The sequence below is a fragment of the Ambystoma mexicanum genome, chromosome 3p (assembly GCF_040938575.1).
Source record: "Ambystoma mexicanum isolate Mex_15411 chromosome 3p, UKY_AmexF1_1, whole genome shotgun sequence".
Classification (NCBI taxonomy): Eukaryota; Metazoa; Chordata; class Amphibia; order Caudata; family Ambystomatidae; genus Ambystoma; species Ambystoma mexicanum.
In genome coordinates this window covers 1,043,496,389-1,043,514,104 of record NC_090925.1, presented here as the reverse complement: position 1 = coordinate 1,043,514,104, position 17,716 = coordinate 1,043,496,389, and the positions used below count along the sequence as shown (strand labels likewise).

The 17,716-nt window shown below is 45.4% G+C and overlaps 1 protein-coding gene across 3 annotated transcripts in view; it reads right to left on the bottom strand.

Annotated features, from left to right (window-relative positions):
* CDK5RAP1 (CDK5 regulatory subunit associated protein 1) overlaps window positions 1-17,716 on the bottom strand; it is a 741,070-nt gene that overhangs the window by 259,587 nt on the left and 463,767 nt on the right. For all 3 annotated transcript variants that reach the window (XM_069652401.1, XM_069652403.1, XM_069652404.1), the window contains one exon: window positions 17,338-17,468. In XM_069652401.1, coding sequence (XP_069508502.1) covers window positions 17,338-17,468 — 131 coding nt within the window. The remainder of the gene's footprint in view (window positions 1-17,337; window positions 17,469-17,716) is intronic.

Genomic DNA, 17,716 nt, shown 5'->3' with positions numbered 1-17,716 from the left:
ATTATGCTTCTGTAACCAGGGCATACCCAGGACCATGGGATAATGAGCAGACTTAATGATGTCAAATCTGATCAGCTCTTGGTGATGGTTTATTGAAAATGTAGGTGCCTTTCCCCGGCTTACTACGTGTGAGAGAAAATAAAATAACCAACCCAACCTCTTTCGAGGAAGAAGGCACCGAGACCCGGCTGTAAGAGTTCAAAGGATGGTTTATTTCTCCAGCTAGGAAATAACCCAAGAAAACCCTTCCAAACATATTTACATCACACTGGTGTATATATTAATTAAAGTAACTCTAACAAAAAATGCTAAACGGATCCGATTGGCCAGGCGGTGTGGTGCTATAGGTGTGGGTGGCATCTCTTCCTTCTGGTTGGCTGAGTGGCTGACGAGATGACGGACGTCAAATATCTTGTGCTCCACGCAGGTCAGGGTCCGGTCACTACCTAAGCTAATATGTTGCATTCGAAAAAACACTAAATAACAAATTATCTAAAACATTTTATGCTACTTTTCATATTTCTACACAAGTTACACTTAATAATTATTGTCAATACAATTGGGTCATTCGTGGCTTTAATTGGAGGCCTTGAACTTATTGTGCATGTAAAAGAATCAAACTGTGTTTCAATATCCTAAGTTTCAGGCCTATTAGTGTAAGTAAAAACATATATATTATAAATAAAATGCTTAAGGTTAGTAGTGGGTGTGTTGGGTGGGTTTCGCAGCAGAGGCGAGGGTCTGGCACTTGAAAGAAATACCTTACAGGGAACGCAGGGTCAGGATGGCAATACATTGTTCTAAATGGGGGTGGGTGGCTTGCACGTTTATGGGGACGAACGAGCAGAAAGTGCTTAGCTCATCCTGGTTCACATGCCGGCTCTCATGCTAGCAGTGATCTCAGAGGAAGAAAACTGTATCATATTGGTTGTTGCAACTTTCTCCGGCTTCAGTGTGAGAATGGGAGCGCAGAGCTTTCCTTCGCAGGGGGAGTGCAAGGGTGGGGGCCAGCCAGCTGCCTGCGCGCCTTGTGTGTGTGTGTCTCTGTCCTTGGCTGCTGCGGTGGAAGGGGAGCTGAGCATTGCTGTACTATCGCAGTGAGGCCTGTTTACCCAAGATGGAGTCGAAAGGGGGCACAAAAGATGGATGCCCGTGTCCTGCTCAGTAGTCCCATCTATGTAGCAGTCAACCGTGGTTAACTTTACATAAGGGCGAGGGGCAATCCCACTACCGGAGGCACGTGGTCCAAGCCTTGTACTGAGGAGTGTACGGCACAAGGGGGCCTGGGGACCCCTCGCTCCCATACAAAAGTTGGATCTCTTTAGTGTGCAGGCTTATAAGCCCTGAAGTGAGGGGTCTTCCATCGATCGCTTCCACCGGTTGCACAGTACTTCGTGTCTCGTATGGAATGTGGTGACACGTAACCCAATCTTGATCAATGAATACTCCCATAGCTCTGCAGTCAACCAAGGCCAAAATGGAGTAGGTCTTATTCTTGGATGGCGATAGAAGGGCCTGTACAATCACTAGGCTGTTTTGTCCAGGAGAGTGCAAGGATGGAATAGACGTGGAGCAAACATCTCTCTTCCGAATCCTTGCTCCATCTAGGATCGGGAGCTGACGTTTCCTGAATGCCGAGGAGGGGCTAGAGGGCATTCTCTAACCAGGTGTTTAACCGAGGCACAGTACATGCATAACCCCGTATGAATCCTTCGCATCCTTTCTTGCGGGGATATGGGTCCACGGAAGGCTCCTATCTGCATAGGTTCTGGTTCAGCAGCTGACCCTGGATTTGTGTCAGCCTTGGAGGTTATCTCGAAGGATGCCTTCGGGGGGGTTATTTTGGATTTCCTTTTTTCTGCCTTTCTTTCCTGGATAGAGAATCTATTTGCATGGCAAGGTCCAGAAGAGCCTGGAACGAGCTTGGGCGAGCCACTCTGGCCAACTCATCTTTGATCTCCTCATTCAGTCCCCTTCTGAAAAGTGTAAAACTTGCTTCAGGAGACCAGTCAGCTTCCTTGGTCATTTGCTTGAATCGGGTTATATACGTAAGCATATCCTGGGATCCTTGTTGAAAGCCTAGTAGGCGCTCCTGGGCACTATAGACCTGCTCAGGGCGGTCAAACATGTTTTTAAGGGCTTGTATGAAACCATCATAGTCATCCAGGAGGGCATCACTAGAATTGACTAAGGGCATAGCCCAGGTTAGAGCATTTCCGGAAAGGTGTGAAATTATGAAGCCAACCTTAGCCCTAGGGGTTAAAAAGTAGTAGGGCTTAAAAGTAAAGTGGACCAAACAAGAATCAAGGAATCCACAAAGGGTTTTTGCCGACCAAGCGTATTTGTCAACAATGCCGCCCAGCAATACGCTTTCCTTTGTGGCAGAATCACGGGATAGAACTAATTGTTTGAGAGCGACGTTTTCCGCCTTTAAATTTTGCACCTCGGTCGTTAGTTCTTGCATGCCACGCATGAGATCCTGAACAGCCGCTTCCATGTCGGCTTCGACTTTGGTCGTTTGGCGTCTCAAACTGTCACGGAATTCCCCCTTTCTCACCTGTGAGCGATCCTTGCAGGATTTCTTGGGCGGTGTCTTCTTACGCACGGACCTGGTCTTGAATAAGCCCGCGCAAGCCTCTTCTGGCTCCAGCGTGCGTTCAAAGCTCCAGGATTCAGACACTTCGGGATCCAGGAACGAAGAAGGTAAGCACACAGCAAACGAGTCCGGGAAACAAAGAGGAAGGAAGAGGGAAATGGGAAAGGAATTAGGAGGTCCAGGAACAAGGACAACAGTGTAGCGAACTACAGAGCACACGTCTAGTCACTGCTTGCAGTAGCATTGAGACGCGCAGGGCGGCGGTGGCGCGGGCTATTTGTAAATACGCTGCGTCTGACGTAAGGACAAGGAAGATGTTGCACGTAAGATGGCCATGTTGGGAGTATCAAGGAGTACAAGCCCCGTTGTGACAAGGACCATGAGGTTCAAAAGGGGCGTGTTCTGTGGGTCATGACAGCCTGTCTATATGAAAAAATTCTTAAATGGAATCTCAATATGATTCAGATTCATCTTGTTTCTCTAGTATCATTACCCAAACCTTGCTCATCAGCGTCTGCTTACTGTCCACCTTTTTCTATTGTTATTGCAAATCTAAAAACAAAGAAGAATCTTGAAATACGAAAATTAAAGAAAAGTATTCCTTTACTTACTACCAATGAGGCCTATATTGGAGCAATAAATCTCTCATGCAAAAATATAAAAATGAAGCAAAAAGATTACGCTTCCTTGTATCTCTCGATGTCAATCAATAAATGGTTCAGCATATATGCAACCATAATATCAGAGATATCTGGAGGATTTTAGGTACAAGTGGCGGGTAACCTGCCACCTTGGACTCTGTCATTGACAGCACTACTTGGTTCTCTTTCTTTAAGCAGAAATACTCTCTACCCCCTATGTTTCCTTCATTTGAGATCTTTAAGATACTTCATCATATTCCTAATATATGTCCTTGGTCACAGGCTGACATTGTCTTTGCTATCACCAAGCTTAAACCATCAACATGTGCAGGGCCTGATGGTTTTCCGCCATGTGTGATCAAAGATGATCCTTTATTCTGAGCGAATATTTTTCTAAAACTATATCAATCTGTCTTTAAAGCCAAATCAATTGCAACATCATGGTTAACATCCATCATTATACCCCGTTGTTAAGCAGAAACCTGTGCAGTTCCCTTGGGGAACACTGCAAAAGATTTAAGACTACAGGTATAGCAGTAAACCCACTTGGTAGCAGTCCGCACCACCCAGATTTACCTGGTAGCTGTGGCTGAGCAGTCAGACTCCCCTCAAGAAGAGTTAGGCAGTATGTAAAGTATACACAATATGTACCCAGACACAATAGCACAAGCAAACACTGACCAGAGCTTGGTTTCAAAAGTATATAGTTATTTAATTTTAAGAACACATAAGTTGAAAACACTCTAGCAAAGTATAGTAAAAAAAACACTTCAAACACAGTTATAATGAAAGCAGTTCCGACCCTTACTCCTATCTAGACAACTCTAAGTTAACACCACATAATTAAAACAGAGGTGAGCGCTTAACGTTAGATGACACTCTAGTAGGTTCAAGAAAGGGATAAAAAGAACAGAAATGGGTTAAACACGCCACTCTAAGGTCCAGAACACTTGCAATAGGCTCAAAGAAGCACAAAGTCACAAGTGAGCAAGGGTCACTAGGCAGGGCCCACTCTTAGAGTAGCCGGAGCGAAAATGTGCCCAAGATCACACTGTTATTAGGGATTCAAAGTCTTGCAAAGAGTTAGAAAGAGTTTAGAGTGGCTTAGAAAGTTTAGCCAAGGTGTCCCAGGCACTCCCAGGGTCGAAAGCCGGGGGCTAAATCTACCCCGTACAGTCGGTAGCAAGGGAAGCCAGGCGGAACACGGTACCTTAAGCGGGAAGGATCCTCCAGCGGTGGCAGTTGTTCCAGGCAGTGGCAGCAAGGCTCGACGTCGGTCAGGGGAGAAGAAGTTCTCGCTGAAGAGCAGAAGAAGAAGGTCATTGCACTGCCCGGGAAGAAACCAGCCGCGGAGTCCTCCGGTTAAAGGGTTGTACCGACTTTCGTGGTTGGGGTAAAAGTGGTGGGGTTCCGGTTGCCGGGGTGCTTGGCACTGGCAAGGCGGCCACGAGATACCTCGAGAAGCGAAAAGAAGGCGAAAACTGGTTGTCCCCACCAGTCAAGGGAAGGAGCCACTCCGTTAAGAGTTCTCCTCGGTCGTCGGGAAAAGTGGTGAGACGGTTCAGCAGGGCTCCACCGGGTGGTGTCGTCGAAGCAGGTCGGCTCAGCTCTTCCCTCGTCGGATTCTTGGTCCTGTGGCGACTTCTGAAGTTCCAGTCCCCAAAGCCCTGCTTTTATGCAGCAAACCCCCATTCACCCAGCCTAGCTGTCACTCAAACATGCTAAGTGGTGAGCCGGTCGGCTCACCACTTGGGCCAATCAGGACGGAGTGCGACTTGAGTTACCAAGGTAACTCAGTCCAGGGTGCCTAAATCCCCCTCCACCCCTCCTAAGTACCCCAGACAGAGTGGCACCACTTTGGAGGGCTTCTGTGGAGAAGCCCGCCAAAAGTGGAACAAAGGGCTCCACTTTGGGTCAGAGTTACAGAGGCGAACGCCAACGCCATTTTAGAATCAAGTTTTGGCAAAAAGTCCCAACCGGAGTTATAATAATAAATATATAAACCGGCGGTATGTTTAAGGCTACCGTAAATAAATAATTAAATGTGTTAGCCTAAAACAATGGGAAATCCCATAGGGAAATATTCGCGGTCGAATATAAAAAGTAGTTTCCACTGCCACCAGCCAAAACTCGATCAGGGGGGACGGAGACGTGCCCCCTCGACTAACAGACCCTGGGGCAATCGAATTGCCCCAGCCAGTACGTCCACAATATGATGGTTTGTACTGGTTCTGTTCAGGATCCAAGACTAGCAAAGTCTTTGGTGACTTTACATGCCCTGGGAGACAGTAGTCAGTCCCAGGGTATGGAGTCTATGTTGGGGAGTCCCTAGGACACCCCTGGGTCACGGCACAGAGGGTGCTGTGTAACCCACATCACAAAAATACATGAGGCCCTATGGAGTAAAAGACCCCATAGCCCATTCAACACAAGGTTTAACCAAGAAAACACACTTCAACATGTCCAAGAGTGAGGGTAAAAGAGTCTCACTCTTGGCAGGAGAAAAAAAGAAACCCCAGAAATCCAGCAAAGCTGCTGGGGGACTCACTAGGTAGGGAAATTCAGCCTAAACAGAGAATTCTCCCTAACACTCGCCCCCCCCAGACTAAGGGACAGGAGGATTTAATCCACTCCTGGATGAACCTCATACCTCTAGTCGATGATATACATCCTAGAGAGTCCATCAGCATTTTGATGGTGACACCCTGACCTGTGCTCAATGGTGAAATCAAACCCTTGCAGGCAGATTGACCATCTCAATAGTTTTGGATTTTCCCCTTTCATTTGCATTAACCATCTCAAGGGTTGGTGGTCAGTCTGAATAACAAAAGTAGAACCATACAAGTATGGCCTAAACTTCTTCAGTGCCCACACAATAGCAAATCATTCTCTTTCGATAGTTGCCCACCTTGTCTCAGGATCCTTCAGTTTCCTACTGATGAAGCAAATGGGGTGCTCCCTACCCTTCTCATCCAGTTGGCTTAGAACTGCACCTATACCTACATTGGAAGCATCAGTTTGTACAATGAAAGGTTGGTGGTAGTCAGGAGCTCTCAATACTGGAGCTTGGCAAAGAGCTCTCTTCAGTTTTTCAAAGGCCTGATTGCACTCCTCATTCCATTTTACCTTTTTAGGGAATTTGGGAGAGGAGATTACATTCAGTGGAGAAGCTATGGTCCCATAGTTCTCAATGAAATTCCTGTAATATCCAGTGAGGCCTAGAAAAGCTCTCACTTGGGTTTGAGTAGTTGGTGTTGTCCAATTTTGCACAGCTTCAATCTTGCTGGGCAAAGGCCTTATTTCTCCACCTCCTACCTCATGTCCAAGGTAGACCACTTTACTTTGAACAATCTGGCACTTACTGGCTTTGATTGTCAAATGGGCCTGTTCCAGAGCCTGCAACACATGTCCTAGGTGGTTCACATGTTCTTCCCAGGAGTGGCTGAAGACTGCAATGTCATCCAAGTATGCCATGCAGAAATCTTCCATCCCAGCCAGAACCTGGTTCACCATCCTTTGGAATGTGGCAGGTGCATTTTTTAGTCCAAAAGGCATGACCTTAAACTGGTACAAGCCAACTGGGGTTGAAAATGCAGTTTTCTCCTTGGCATGGTCTGTCAAGGCTATTTGCCAATAGCCTGACGTCAGGTCAAATGTGCTGAGGTACTTGGCTGCACCAAGTTTATCCACCAACTCATCTGTCCTGGGCAAAGGGTGGGCATCAGTCTTGGTGACTGCATTTAGAGCTCTATAGTCCACACAGAATCTCAAATCTTTGGATCCTGCCTTTGGTACTAACACAACTGGGCTAGACCATGGACTAGTAGAGGGCTCTATTACCCCGAGATCAAGCATCTTCTTGACCTCTCCTTTGATGTGGGCTCTGATATGTTCTGACATTCTGTATCCTCTGCTTGCTTTTGACTGGCAGACAGTCACCAGTGAGTATCTCATGCTGGCCCCAAGGGGTCAAGCCTGGTGACAGTGAGAACAGGGAGGCAAACTGATTTAACATAGATTTGCACTCCTCTTGTTGCTCAGGTGTCAGGTCTGAAGAGAGGTTGACTCCTTCAACTTTTTCATCTAAAGGCACACCTCTGAGAAGATCAGGGAGAGATTCACTCTCTTCTTCCTCTGCAGCTGAAGCTAGAAGCAAGGCTCCTACATCAGGTCGGGAGATGTATGCTTTTAGTCGGTTGGTGTGGAAGACTCTAGGAGCTTCCCTGGGTCTGCCCAGATCCACCAGATAGTTGACCTCTCCAAGTTTTCCCACAACCTTGAAGGGTCCCATCCATTTGTCTTGCAAGGCCCTCTGCCTTGTTGGGAGCATAACTAGAACTAGCTGGTCTTGAGTAAACTCAACCATGTTAGCCTTCTGGTCGTGCCAATGTTTGACCAGGGCTTGACCAGCTTTCAAGTTGTCACTTGCTTCTGCCATCATGTGTGACATTCTCCTCCGGAGACCTATCACATAGTCAGTCACTCTGACTGGCTTGAGGGGAGGACCACCTTCCAATCCCTCCTTAATCAGGGCCAATGGACCTCTGACTGGATGGCCATAGAGAAGCTCAAAGGGAGAATAACCTACTCCCTCCTGAGGGACTTCTCTATAAGCAAAGAGAAGGCATGGCAGTAGAAGGTCCCACTTTTTCTTAAGGGGTTCTTCTAAAGCACCTATCATGCTCTTCATGGTTCTGTTAAACCTTTCAACCAACCCGTTTGTCTGAGGGTGGTATGCGGTTGAGAACTTGTAGGTAACTCCACAGGTTTTCCACATGGCTTTCATGTAATGGGACATAAAGTTTGACCCCCTGTCAGAGATTACCTCCTTAGGAAACCCAACCCTGGTAAAAATACCAAGGAGGGCCTTAGCCACAGCCGGAGCTGTAACAGTCCTCATAGGAATTGCCTCAGGGTACCTAGTAGCATGGTCTACTACAACAAGTATAAACCTGTTGCCTGAGGAGGTTGGAGGATCAAGGGGACCAACAATGTCAATCCCTACCCTCTCAAATGGGACTCCCACAACTGGGAGAGGCACTAAAGGTGCCACATTCTTGGAACCAACCTTACCAGAAGTCTGGCAGGTATGGCAGCTCTTACAATATCTATCTACTTCAGCCCCCATCTTTGGCCAATAAAAGTAGAGTGAGAGCCTTTCCTTGGTCTTCTTGAAACTCAAGTGACCAGCCAAAGGTATCTCATGGGCTAGTTGTAAGAACTGTTGTCTGTTCTCTTGTGGGACTACAAGGCGTTTGTAGTCCCCAGGTTCAGACTCAGTGGGTTCACTGTAGAAGAGGCCATCTTCCCAGTGCAACCTATACTTCCCAGGCTCTTGCCCATCAGCTTGAGAAGCTGCCTGGTGGCGGAGACCTTCCAGAGTTGGACATTCTCTTTGCCCCTTACGAAAAGCTGCCCTGCTAGGCCCACCTTCTGCCAGTAAAGACTGCAGCTCAGGATGGTCCTCAGGGTCCAAATCTCCAATAAGGTTGGGGCCTCCTTCTAGCTCTTCCTCAGAGTCTAGCTCAACCACACAGGGTTGTACCTCCCTCTCAGCCTCCGCTGGAGGTGGAGTTACAGGTGTAACTTTGGACAACCTAGGGGAAGTCCTTGTTGGAAGCACTGGAGTGCTTGCTGCTGGCTTTTTCCTAGGAGTCTTGGGTTGCCCCTTTGCTCCTGATCTGGTAGTTACTGCAGTAAGTTGCTCCAGTGGGAGAGGAGTGATTTCTGTCATCATCTCCTGAGATAACCCTCTCAGGGTTTTCTCTCTTGCAGGTTTTGTGAGTTCCTGTAACCTTTTGCTAGGAGGTCTGGGGGTATGAGATACAACTCCAAGAGCTTTGAGGTCATTACCCAACAGAACTCTACCTGGCACTTCACATTGTACACTGACAGGTATTTTTACAGCCATATCATTACATTGGATGAGAACTGGTAACTGGGGACACATCTGCACAGGCCCACCAGCTAACTTGGTGAGGCATTTGGGTGCCTTAGCAACATCCTCTGCCTTGAAAAATGATTCATCCACCACAGTTATGCTGGCTCCAGTGTCCCTAATGGCAGGAGTCTCCTGACCATTCACCTGGACACTGTCCTTATAATACTCTTTAGTATTATCTGGGATAGAGTTATAGACATCTAAAGTCTGTTGTTCCCACAACCCCAGAGAGACTAAAGAAACACTAGCTGAGACTCCAGTGGGTTCATCAGCTAGTAATAGAAAGTTTCCACTTGCCATATGTACTTCCTCTTCTGGAGCGAAGGCTAAGGAGGCAAGCTGGACCCCTGAAGGTTTGCCCTTACATCTGGGATCTCCTTTCACATGGTCAGTAGCCTTACAAACAAAGCATGAGCCAAAGGCTCGCTGGAATGGAGGCTTGTTCTGACCTCCTTCTGGTCTGGGACCAGAAGGTACACTAGCCTGATTTGGTTTCCCTGGTGGCTTACCCTTATAGTTTTGTTTGGGGCCCTCTTTGGAATTTGTAGTATTAGAATTCTCTTTGGAGTCCTTTTTAGACTGTTTCTCCCCATCCTTCTTCTGAGTTACCCCAGAATCCTTGGGAGTGGCCCTGTTGGCAACCCACAAGTCAGCAGCCTTAGCTAGTTTCCGGGAATCCAATTCCCTGGAATCAGCCAAGTGTTGTCTGAGCTCAGGAGAGCAGGCACCATAAATAGTCTCCAACATAAACAAATTCTTCATACCTTCATAAGTGTTCACCTTGTAACCCTTAATCCATCCCTCTAAGTTTTTCAAACATTCACTCACCCAGGTAGCCCAAGGGGTACCATCATGCTTTTTGAGGTTCCTAAACCTCTTAAGATACTGGGAAGGGGTCTTCCCAAACCTAGCTATCAAAGCTAGTTTCACACATTCATAGTCCTTCCTATCCTCCTCCCCCATCTCCATTACCACATCAGTTGCAACAGGGGGAAGCCTAGAGAACAACCAGGTGAGTAAGTCATTCCCTGTGATGTTCTGGAGCCCATGATTATATTCAAACAGAGACAACCAATCCAACACATCCAACTTAGGCTCATACATACCAATCAATTCTTTAGGCATCCGGGGTCTTTTAGGACTGGAACTTCTAGAGGAGCCAGAGAGAGAAACATTCTCAACAGATAATTTCTTCATTTCTAAGTCATACTTGAGCTCCATTTCCCTTAGCCTTAGTTCTTTGTCAGTTTGAGCATTAAGTTTCTTATACTCCAATTCTAGCTTCATTTTCTCCAGTTCAAAGTACTGAGGACTAAATGTGGGACCTGGTAAAGGTCCAGTAGGTACAGCAGGTAGAGCAGGCAGAGGCCTAGGGGGGACAGTTACAACAGCCTCACCCTCCTCTTCTGACTCTTCCTCAGAATCATCAACATTTTGCTCCATGTTAACTTCAATACTGTCATCTACAGTTGCTGGAGTGGTAGGTTCCTCTGAACCATCACCCAGACTTTGGTTAGCCAACAATCTTTCAATCAGCTCCATTTTCTTGCCCTTAGTCAGGAGATCCTTATGTTTACAGAGCACTCTTAAACAATCAGCAGTTTTGGCTGCAAGGGACTCTTGACTATAGCTTTCCATAACTGACATGTTAGAGGATTACTTTTACAGTGCTAAGCTTTGTGGTTAGTTGCACTAAGGTATCTAAAGTACAATAAAATGTATACTCAATACAAATCCCACCGCTGTACACCAGTGTTAAGCAGAAACCTGTGCAGTTCCCTTGGGGAACACTGCAAAAGATTTAAGACTACAGGTATAGCAGTAAACCCACTTGGTAGCAGTCCGCACCACCCAGATTTACCTGGTAGCTGTGGCTGAGCAGTCAGACTCCCCTCAAGAAGAGTTAGGCAGTATGTAAAGTATACACAATATGTACCCAGACACAATAGCACAAGCAAACACTGACCAGAGCTTGGTTTCAAAAGTATATAGTTATTTATTTTTAAGAACACATAAGTTGAAAACACTCTAGCAAAGTATAGTAAAAAAAACACTTCAAACACAGTTATAATGAAAGCAGTTCCGACCCTTACTCCTATCTAGACAACTCTAAGTTAACACCACATAATTAAAACAGAGGTGAGCGCTTAACGTTAGATGACACTCTAGTAGGTTCAAGAAAGGGATAAAAAGAACAGAAATGGGTTAAACACACCACTCTAAGGTCCAGAACACTTGCAATAGGCTCAAAGAAGCACAAAGTCACAAGTGAGCAAGGGTCACTAGGCAGGGCCCACTCTTAGAGTAGCCGGAGCGAAAATGTGCCCAAGATCACACTGTTATTAGGGATTCAAAGTCTTGCAAAGAGTTAGAAAGAGTTTAGAGTGGCTTAGAAAGTTTAGCCAAGGTGTCCCAGGCACTCCCAGGGTCGAAAGCCGGGGGCTAAATCTACCCCGTACAGTCGGTAGCAAGGGAAGCCAGGCGGAACACGGTACCTTAAGCGGGAAGGATCCTCCAGCGGTGGCAGTTGTTCCAGGCAGTGGCAGCAAGGCTCGACGTCGGTCAGGGGAGAAGAAGTTCTCGCTGAAGAGCAGAAGAAGAAGGTCGTTGCACTGCCCGGGAAGAAACCAGCCGCGGAGTCCTCCGGTTAAAGGGTTGTACCGACTTTCGTGGTTGGGGTAAAAGTGGTGGGGTTCCGGTTGCCGGGGTGCTTGGCACTGGCAAGGCGGCCACGAGATACCTCGAGAAGCGAAAAGAAGGCGAAAACTGGTTGTCCCCACCAGTCAAGGGAAGGAGCCACTCCGTTAAGAGTTCTCCTCGGTCGTCGGGAAAAGTGGTGAGACGGTTCAGCAGGGCTCCACCGGGTGGTGTCGTCGAAGCAGGTCGGCTCAGCTCTTCCCTCGTCGGATTCTTGGTCCTGTGGCGACTTCTGAAGTTCCAGTCCCCAAAGCCCTGCTTTTATGCAGCAAACCCCCATTCACCCAGCCTAGCTGTCACTCAAACATGCTAAGTGGTGAGCCGGTCGGCTCACCACTTGGGCCAATCAGGACGGAGTGCGACTTGAGTTACCAAGGTTACTCAGTCCAGGGTGCCTAAATCCCCCTCCACCCCTCCTAAGTACCCCAGACAGAGTGGCACCACTTTGGAGGGCTTCTGTGGAGAAGCCCGCCAAAAGTGGAACAAAGGGCTCCACTTTGGGTCAGAGTTACAGAGGCGAACGCCAACGCCATTTTAGAATCAAGTTTTGGCAAAAAGTCCCAACCGGAGTTATAATAATAAATATATAAACCGGCGGTATGTTTAAGGCTACCGTAAATAAATAATTAAATGTGTTAGCCTAAAACAATGGGAAATCCCATAGGGAAATATTCGCGGTCGAATATAAAAAGTAGTTTCCACTGCCACCAGCCAAAACTCGATCAGGGGGGACGGAGACGTGCCCCCTCGACTAACAGACCCTGGGGCAATCGAATTGCCCCAGCCAGTACGTCCACAATATGATGGTTTGTACTGGTTCTGTTCAGGATCCAAGACTAGCAAAGTCTTTGGTGACTTTACATGCCCTGGGAGACAGTAGTCAGTCCCAGGGTATGGAGTCTATGTTGGGGAGTCCCTAGGACACCCCTGGGTCACGGCACAGAGGGTGCTGTGTAACCCACATCACAAAAATACATGAGGCCCTATGGAGTAAAAGACCCCATAGCCCATTCAACACAAGGTTTAACCAAGAAAACACACTTCAACATGTCCAAGAGTGAGGGTAAAAGAGTCTCACTCTTGGCAGGAGAAAAAAAGAAACCCCAGAAATCCAGCAAAGCTGCTGGGGGACTCACTAGGTAGGGAAATTCAGCCTAAACAGAGAATTCTCCCTAACACCCGTCACAAAAATGGTCCGCTGAATGACCCTCTTAACTTTCTCCCTATTGCGCTCATTGACGTAGCAACCAAAGTATTCGGACTCTTGATTCTTCCTGAGGTAGACATTTTCATAACTAAGCAATCTATACTTAGTAAAGCACAAATACGTTTTTGCAAATCGTTGGGGACTCAATTGAATGCTACAATTTTTTCTCATTTGACTGCTTCTTCGCGCTATTCCGCTTGTGGCCCTATTTATATCGCCTTGTTGGACCTCTCGTCCGCTTTTTATAGCGTGATCAGAGGAACACCTTGGGAAAAAATTTTGGACTATAAATTTCCTCCGTATTTGGTTGCACTTATAGCATTACTGCACCACAATACCAACTTCAAAGTGCAGATCTCAAGAGAGGGTCATTTGATTGAAGCCATCCCAACTTCCATCAGTGTCAAATAGGGGTGCAACCTCGCCGGAGTATTGTTTAATCTCTACTTAGCGGACATTGATCGAATTTGGGATGTTAACAAGTAATTTGCTGTCCGAATAGGCAACTTACAATTTTCTTTGTTGGCATATGCCGACGACGTTCTTCTTTTGGACCGCACTCATGCAGGCCTTCAAAACAAGCTTGAATGCTTTTTTCGTTACTGCACCGAAAGCAACCTTCCCGTGAATTCCTTGAAATCTAATATCTTAATTTTATCCTCACGCAAAAAATTCCGCAAATTCTGTTGGTCACTTATAGCATTACTGCACCACAATACCAACTTCAAAGTGCAGATCTCAAGAGAGGGTCATTTGATTGAAGCCATCCCAACTTCCATCAGTGTCAAATAGGGGTGCAACCTCGCCGGAGTATTGTTTAATCTCTACTTAGCGGACATTGATCGAATTTGGGATGTTAACAAGTAATTTGCTGTCCGAATAGGCAACTTACAATTTTCTTTGTTGGCATATGCCGACGACGTTCTTCTTTTGGACCGCACTCATGCAGGCCTTCAAAACAAGCTTGAATGCTTTTTTCGTTACTGCACCGAAAGCAACCTTCCCGTGAATTCCTTGAAATCTAATATCTTAATTTTATCCTCACGCAAAAAATTCCGCAAATTCTGTTGGTCAATTAACTCAAAGGAAATCCATTTGGTCACACATCTAACATATTTGGGGTATAATCTGTTCAATAACACCTCTGCTTTGCACTGGCAGAAACTCCTTGGTGGGAAAGTTGCCCCCCTTATTGGACAAATGAAACTAATCTTTCACAAATATTGTATATTTTCTCTTTTTCCCTTACTTGAATTCTATGCAACGAAAGTGGAAGCCGTTATTCTTTATGGGTTGGATCTTTGCCTCACAGATTTGGACTCATTTTTGAACAGGCTCCAAGGGAAAATATGGAAGTCAACCCTTGGTCTGCCAAATTATCTCCCTAACGCATTATTGAGACATGAACTAGGGCTTAATTCTTTATCATTTCGCTTTAATTGGAGAATGCTAAATACATATACGAAAATGCTATTTCCACCTTCAAATTCCTTATATGAGGATTTCTCGATCATGCTTACCAAATCTAAGCCAATCTCGATTGAGCTTTTTCAGAAACGAGTTCATACACTGTTAAGGGAAAATTAGTATTCTCCCAGAAGAATTGCAATGGAAGATAGGTCTTGCAAAAAAAAGATTCTTTTTGAATGATTGGGCTGTAACTTCTGCCTTAATTTCGACTTATTTTTCCTTTTTCGAATATTCCAATTTCAGGCATAGTCAATGTCCACGATTGCCATACTTAAACCTATGCCCCTGTCCTGATTCTCGTAAACTATATATGAGATTTAGACTCGACCTGTTACACACAAAATCGCGAACAAAGCATTGGTTTTCGAACGCAACGCTATCTTGTGATCTATCTTGTCGTTTTTGCTGTAATGTAGAAGCAGAGGAAACGCTAAAACATCTCTTCCTCTTTTGCCCTCATTTTGAACAAAACAGATTACATACATTGAAAGATTTTCAAAATGCAAATACAGCATTAGGACGCAATCTCATATGGGCAAGGTGCATGTGGGGAACTCGCAATGCTATAATATTGGCAACTGTTAGATTCTTACGGATCATCGAAACAGCTCTTTCTGCAAAATGGCAGAATGAAGATCACATAAACAGTCCAAACTAATGCTGTGAAACCTACAGGAAACCTTTCTTGTTTATTTTTAGAGGTTTTAGTGATGTAAAAGCTACATGGCATAGATAAATGATATTTCATTGAGGTTTCAGGGAAATATGTTTGTTAGAGCTATTATTATTCATGCTTTTTTTCTGTTCTGATTAATGACGCTTTGCGAAGATACTATGCTGTGTTATGTTTTAATGATTTTTTACTGTATGTATATTGTTGTATCTTAAATACTTCTTATTGTTGTATAACAAGCAAATGTTTTTATTCTGTAAAAAAATCATTTTTTGTTCTCGTTTCTTTTTTGTAAAGGTGCGTAAGTGCCAAAAATAAATAAATACTTTTTTTTAAAAACTACTGACTGTGAGCAAAACATTTTCTGCACCCTCGACTCCAACTTTGGACTAGGCCGCATTCTGTCATTGCGAAGTTTCCTCTACCCCTCAGCAGCGCCACGAACAGCGAGCACTGACAGCCCCCACATTTTTCCTCCTTTGCCTGTGCCTCACAAGTCCCTTTCTCATGGATGCGCCGAGACAAGATGTTGCAAACTAAGAATGTATCTTCATTCTGAGTGAAGGTTAGCAGCTTTGAGCAGCAAGCCCACGCATCGCACACAGTATACGGTTCAATTGTTTTTCGACCTTGATTCCGAAAGGAATGAATTAAGTGAGGGGTGTGATAACGTCAAATATGATAAGGGTCACCATTCCAAAACTGGACAAAGGGACATGTAATTTCATTTTATGAAAAATCGGCGATCTGAACGGTGTCTCTGCGTTACACTAAGAGAATGGAAATGACGAATATAATGTAAGTCTTACTTTCGACGATTTTATAGACCAACGAGTCAACTTATGATTAGCCGACCGTTATTGCTGGGTTACATTGTACTGGGTTGTTCTTTGTGGCATAATGAAATGACACACAAGTAGAACCTGTGTGTGCACTGGTCTTTGTTCCCGGGCACATGGGCAGTCCATTGTCGAGATGCATGTTGACCACCACTCAGTTCCCCCAGGTTCAACGCTAATATTTAATTAAAATGCCGTCTATGTGTTCTTTGAATTGTAGGGTCATCTACCGCTTCCCATTTCGAGCTGAATATACTCCACAGCACTAAACTCTGAAGCAATTGTAGACTAATTTCCATGTTGTTTTCTCTGAGTTCCAAAATGTTCACGTCTGTGTTCATCATTAGTTTTAACACGGGGCCGGATTAATGGGTAAAATGATCAATTATAATAAAGATCGGCTATTGAGACACATTTCTGCTATGTTTTCCAAACAGCTACATCCTGCCTTTCTGCGATTGTGATCGATTCTAGGAACCAACAGACAGGTTCATTAACCGCCAGCTGCAGATACTTTTGAATGGCTGGATCACAATTACCCTTTTTTGGGAAGATCGCCACGGGCCGATATGCCCTTACGCGGTACCAGTAATAAGGAGCAACCTGGCATCGTTTACGGTGGCCGTAGCACCAAGCTGATGCCCAAGCCTTGCGATTCATGGTGCATCTGATGCGCTTCTTATACCTACCCAAAACGAACACCGCGTGACTCACGATAAACATTTGTGGACCGAGAAAAAAGAAAAAATTACCAATTTGATTGAATATGGCAATCGCCGGATGTTCTCGGAGCGTTTATTGTGAAATAAAAGCTTTACAAATTGTACAGTTATATGATTTCCTTTTAAAGTATAGTTCTATATTCTGAATTGTGATGCGCTGTGTTGTGAGTTGATGTGTGTTGATTTCAGGCTTCTCCGTCATGTCACGTAGGTGATGACTGGGCGCGTTTGGCTATGCTGCCCAGTAACATCATGGAGATGGGCAGAGAATATCACTAGGTTTGGTGATATCAGTATCAGGGGCGGGGGATATGATTTAGGGTCGCCAGGGCAGTCCACTCTGGGCGATGCGGCAACGGCTCAGATTATCACAAGATGGCCGCGCCCTGCTGCCTGATTTCGCATGTGAAAAAGAGCAAAACTACGGTAAGGTGCATTGGAAATGTTTGTACTATCGATCAACGTATGCTTATAAACACATGCCGAACCCTCGGGACACTAATATTTCTGAGCGCACTATTCCTTTCACAACGACCGTGCACAGGACTTACCGCCCTCATGCTGTAGGCAAAAAGGAATCCAATGTTGTATCGCACTGTACGTAGCAGGGAGACAGTCTGCTGATGATCATCCTCTGTCTCACCACAGAAGCCAGCAATAAAATCACTACTGAGGCTCACACCTATCAAAAAAGACAAAAACAGGCAGATTATAAGTTAGAGCAAGTGTGACAATGATACAACTCATTTGTTACAACGTATATAAAAGATATTAAGTGTGTTAGAACTTAGTGAAAAAACAAGAGGTCAAGAAGTTTGCATTACTACATAACAGATACATGCTAAGTCTACTTATTTATCCATGAGATACCTTTATTTAGATGTTATTTTCCTGCAACAATAGTTCTGCAACCAGGGTAACTAACTTGGA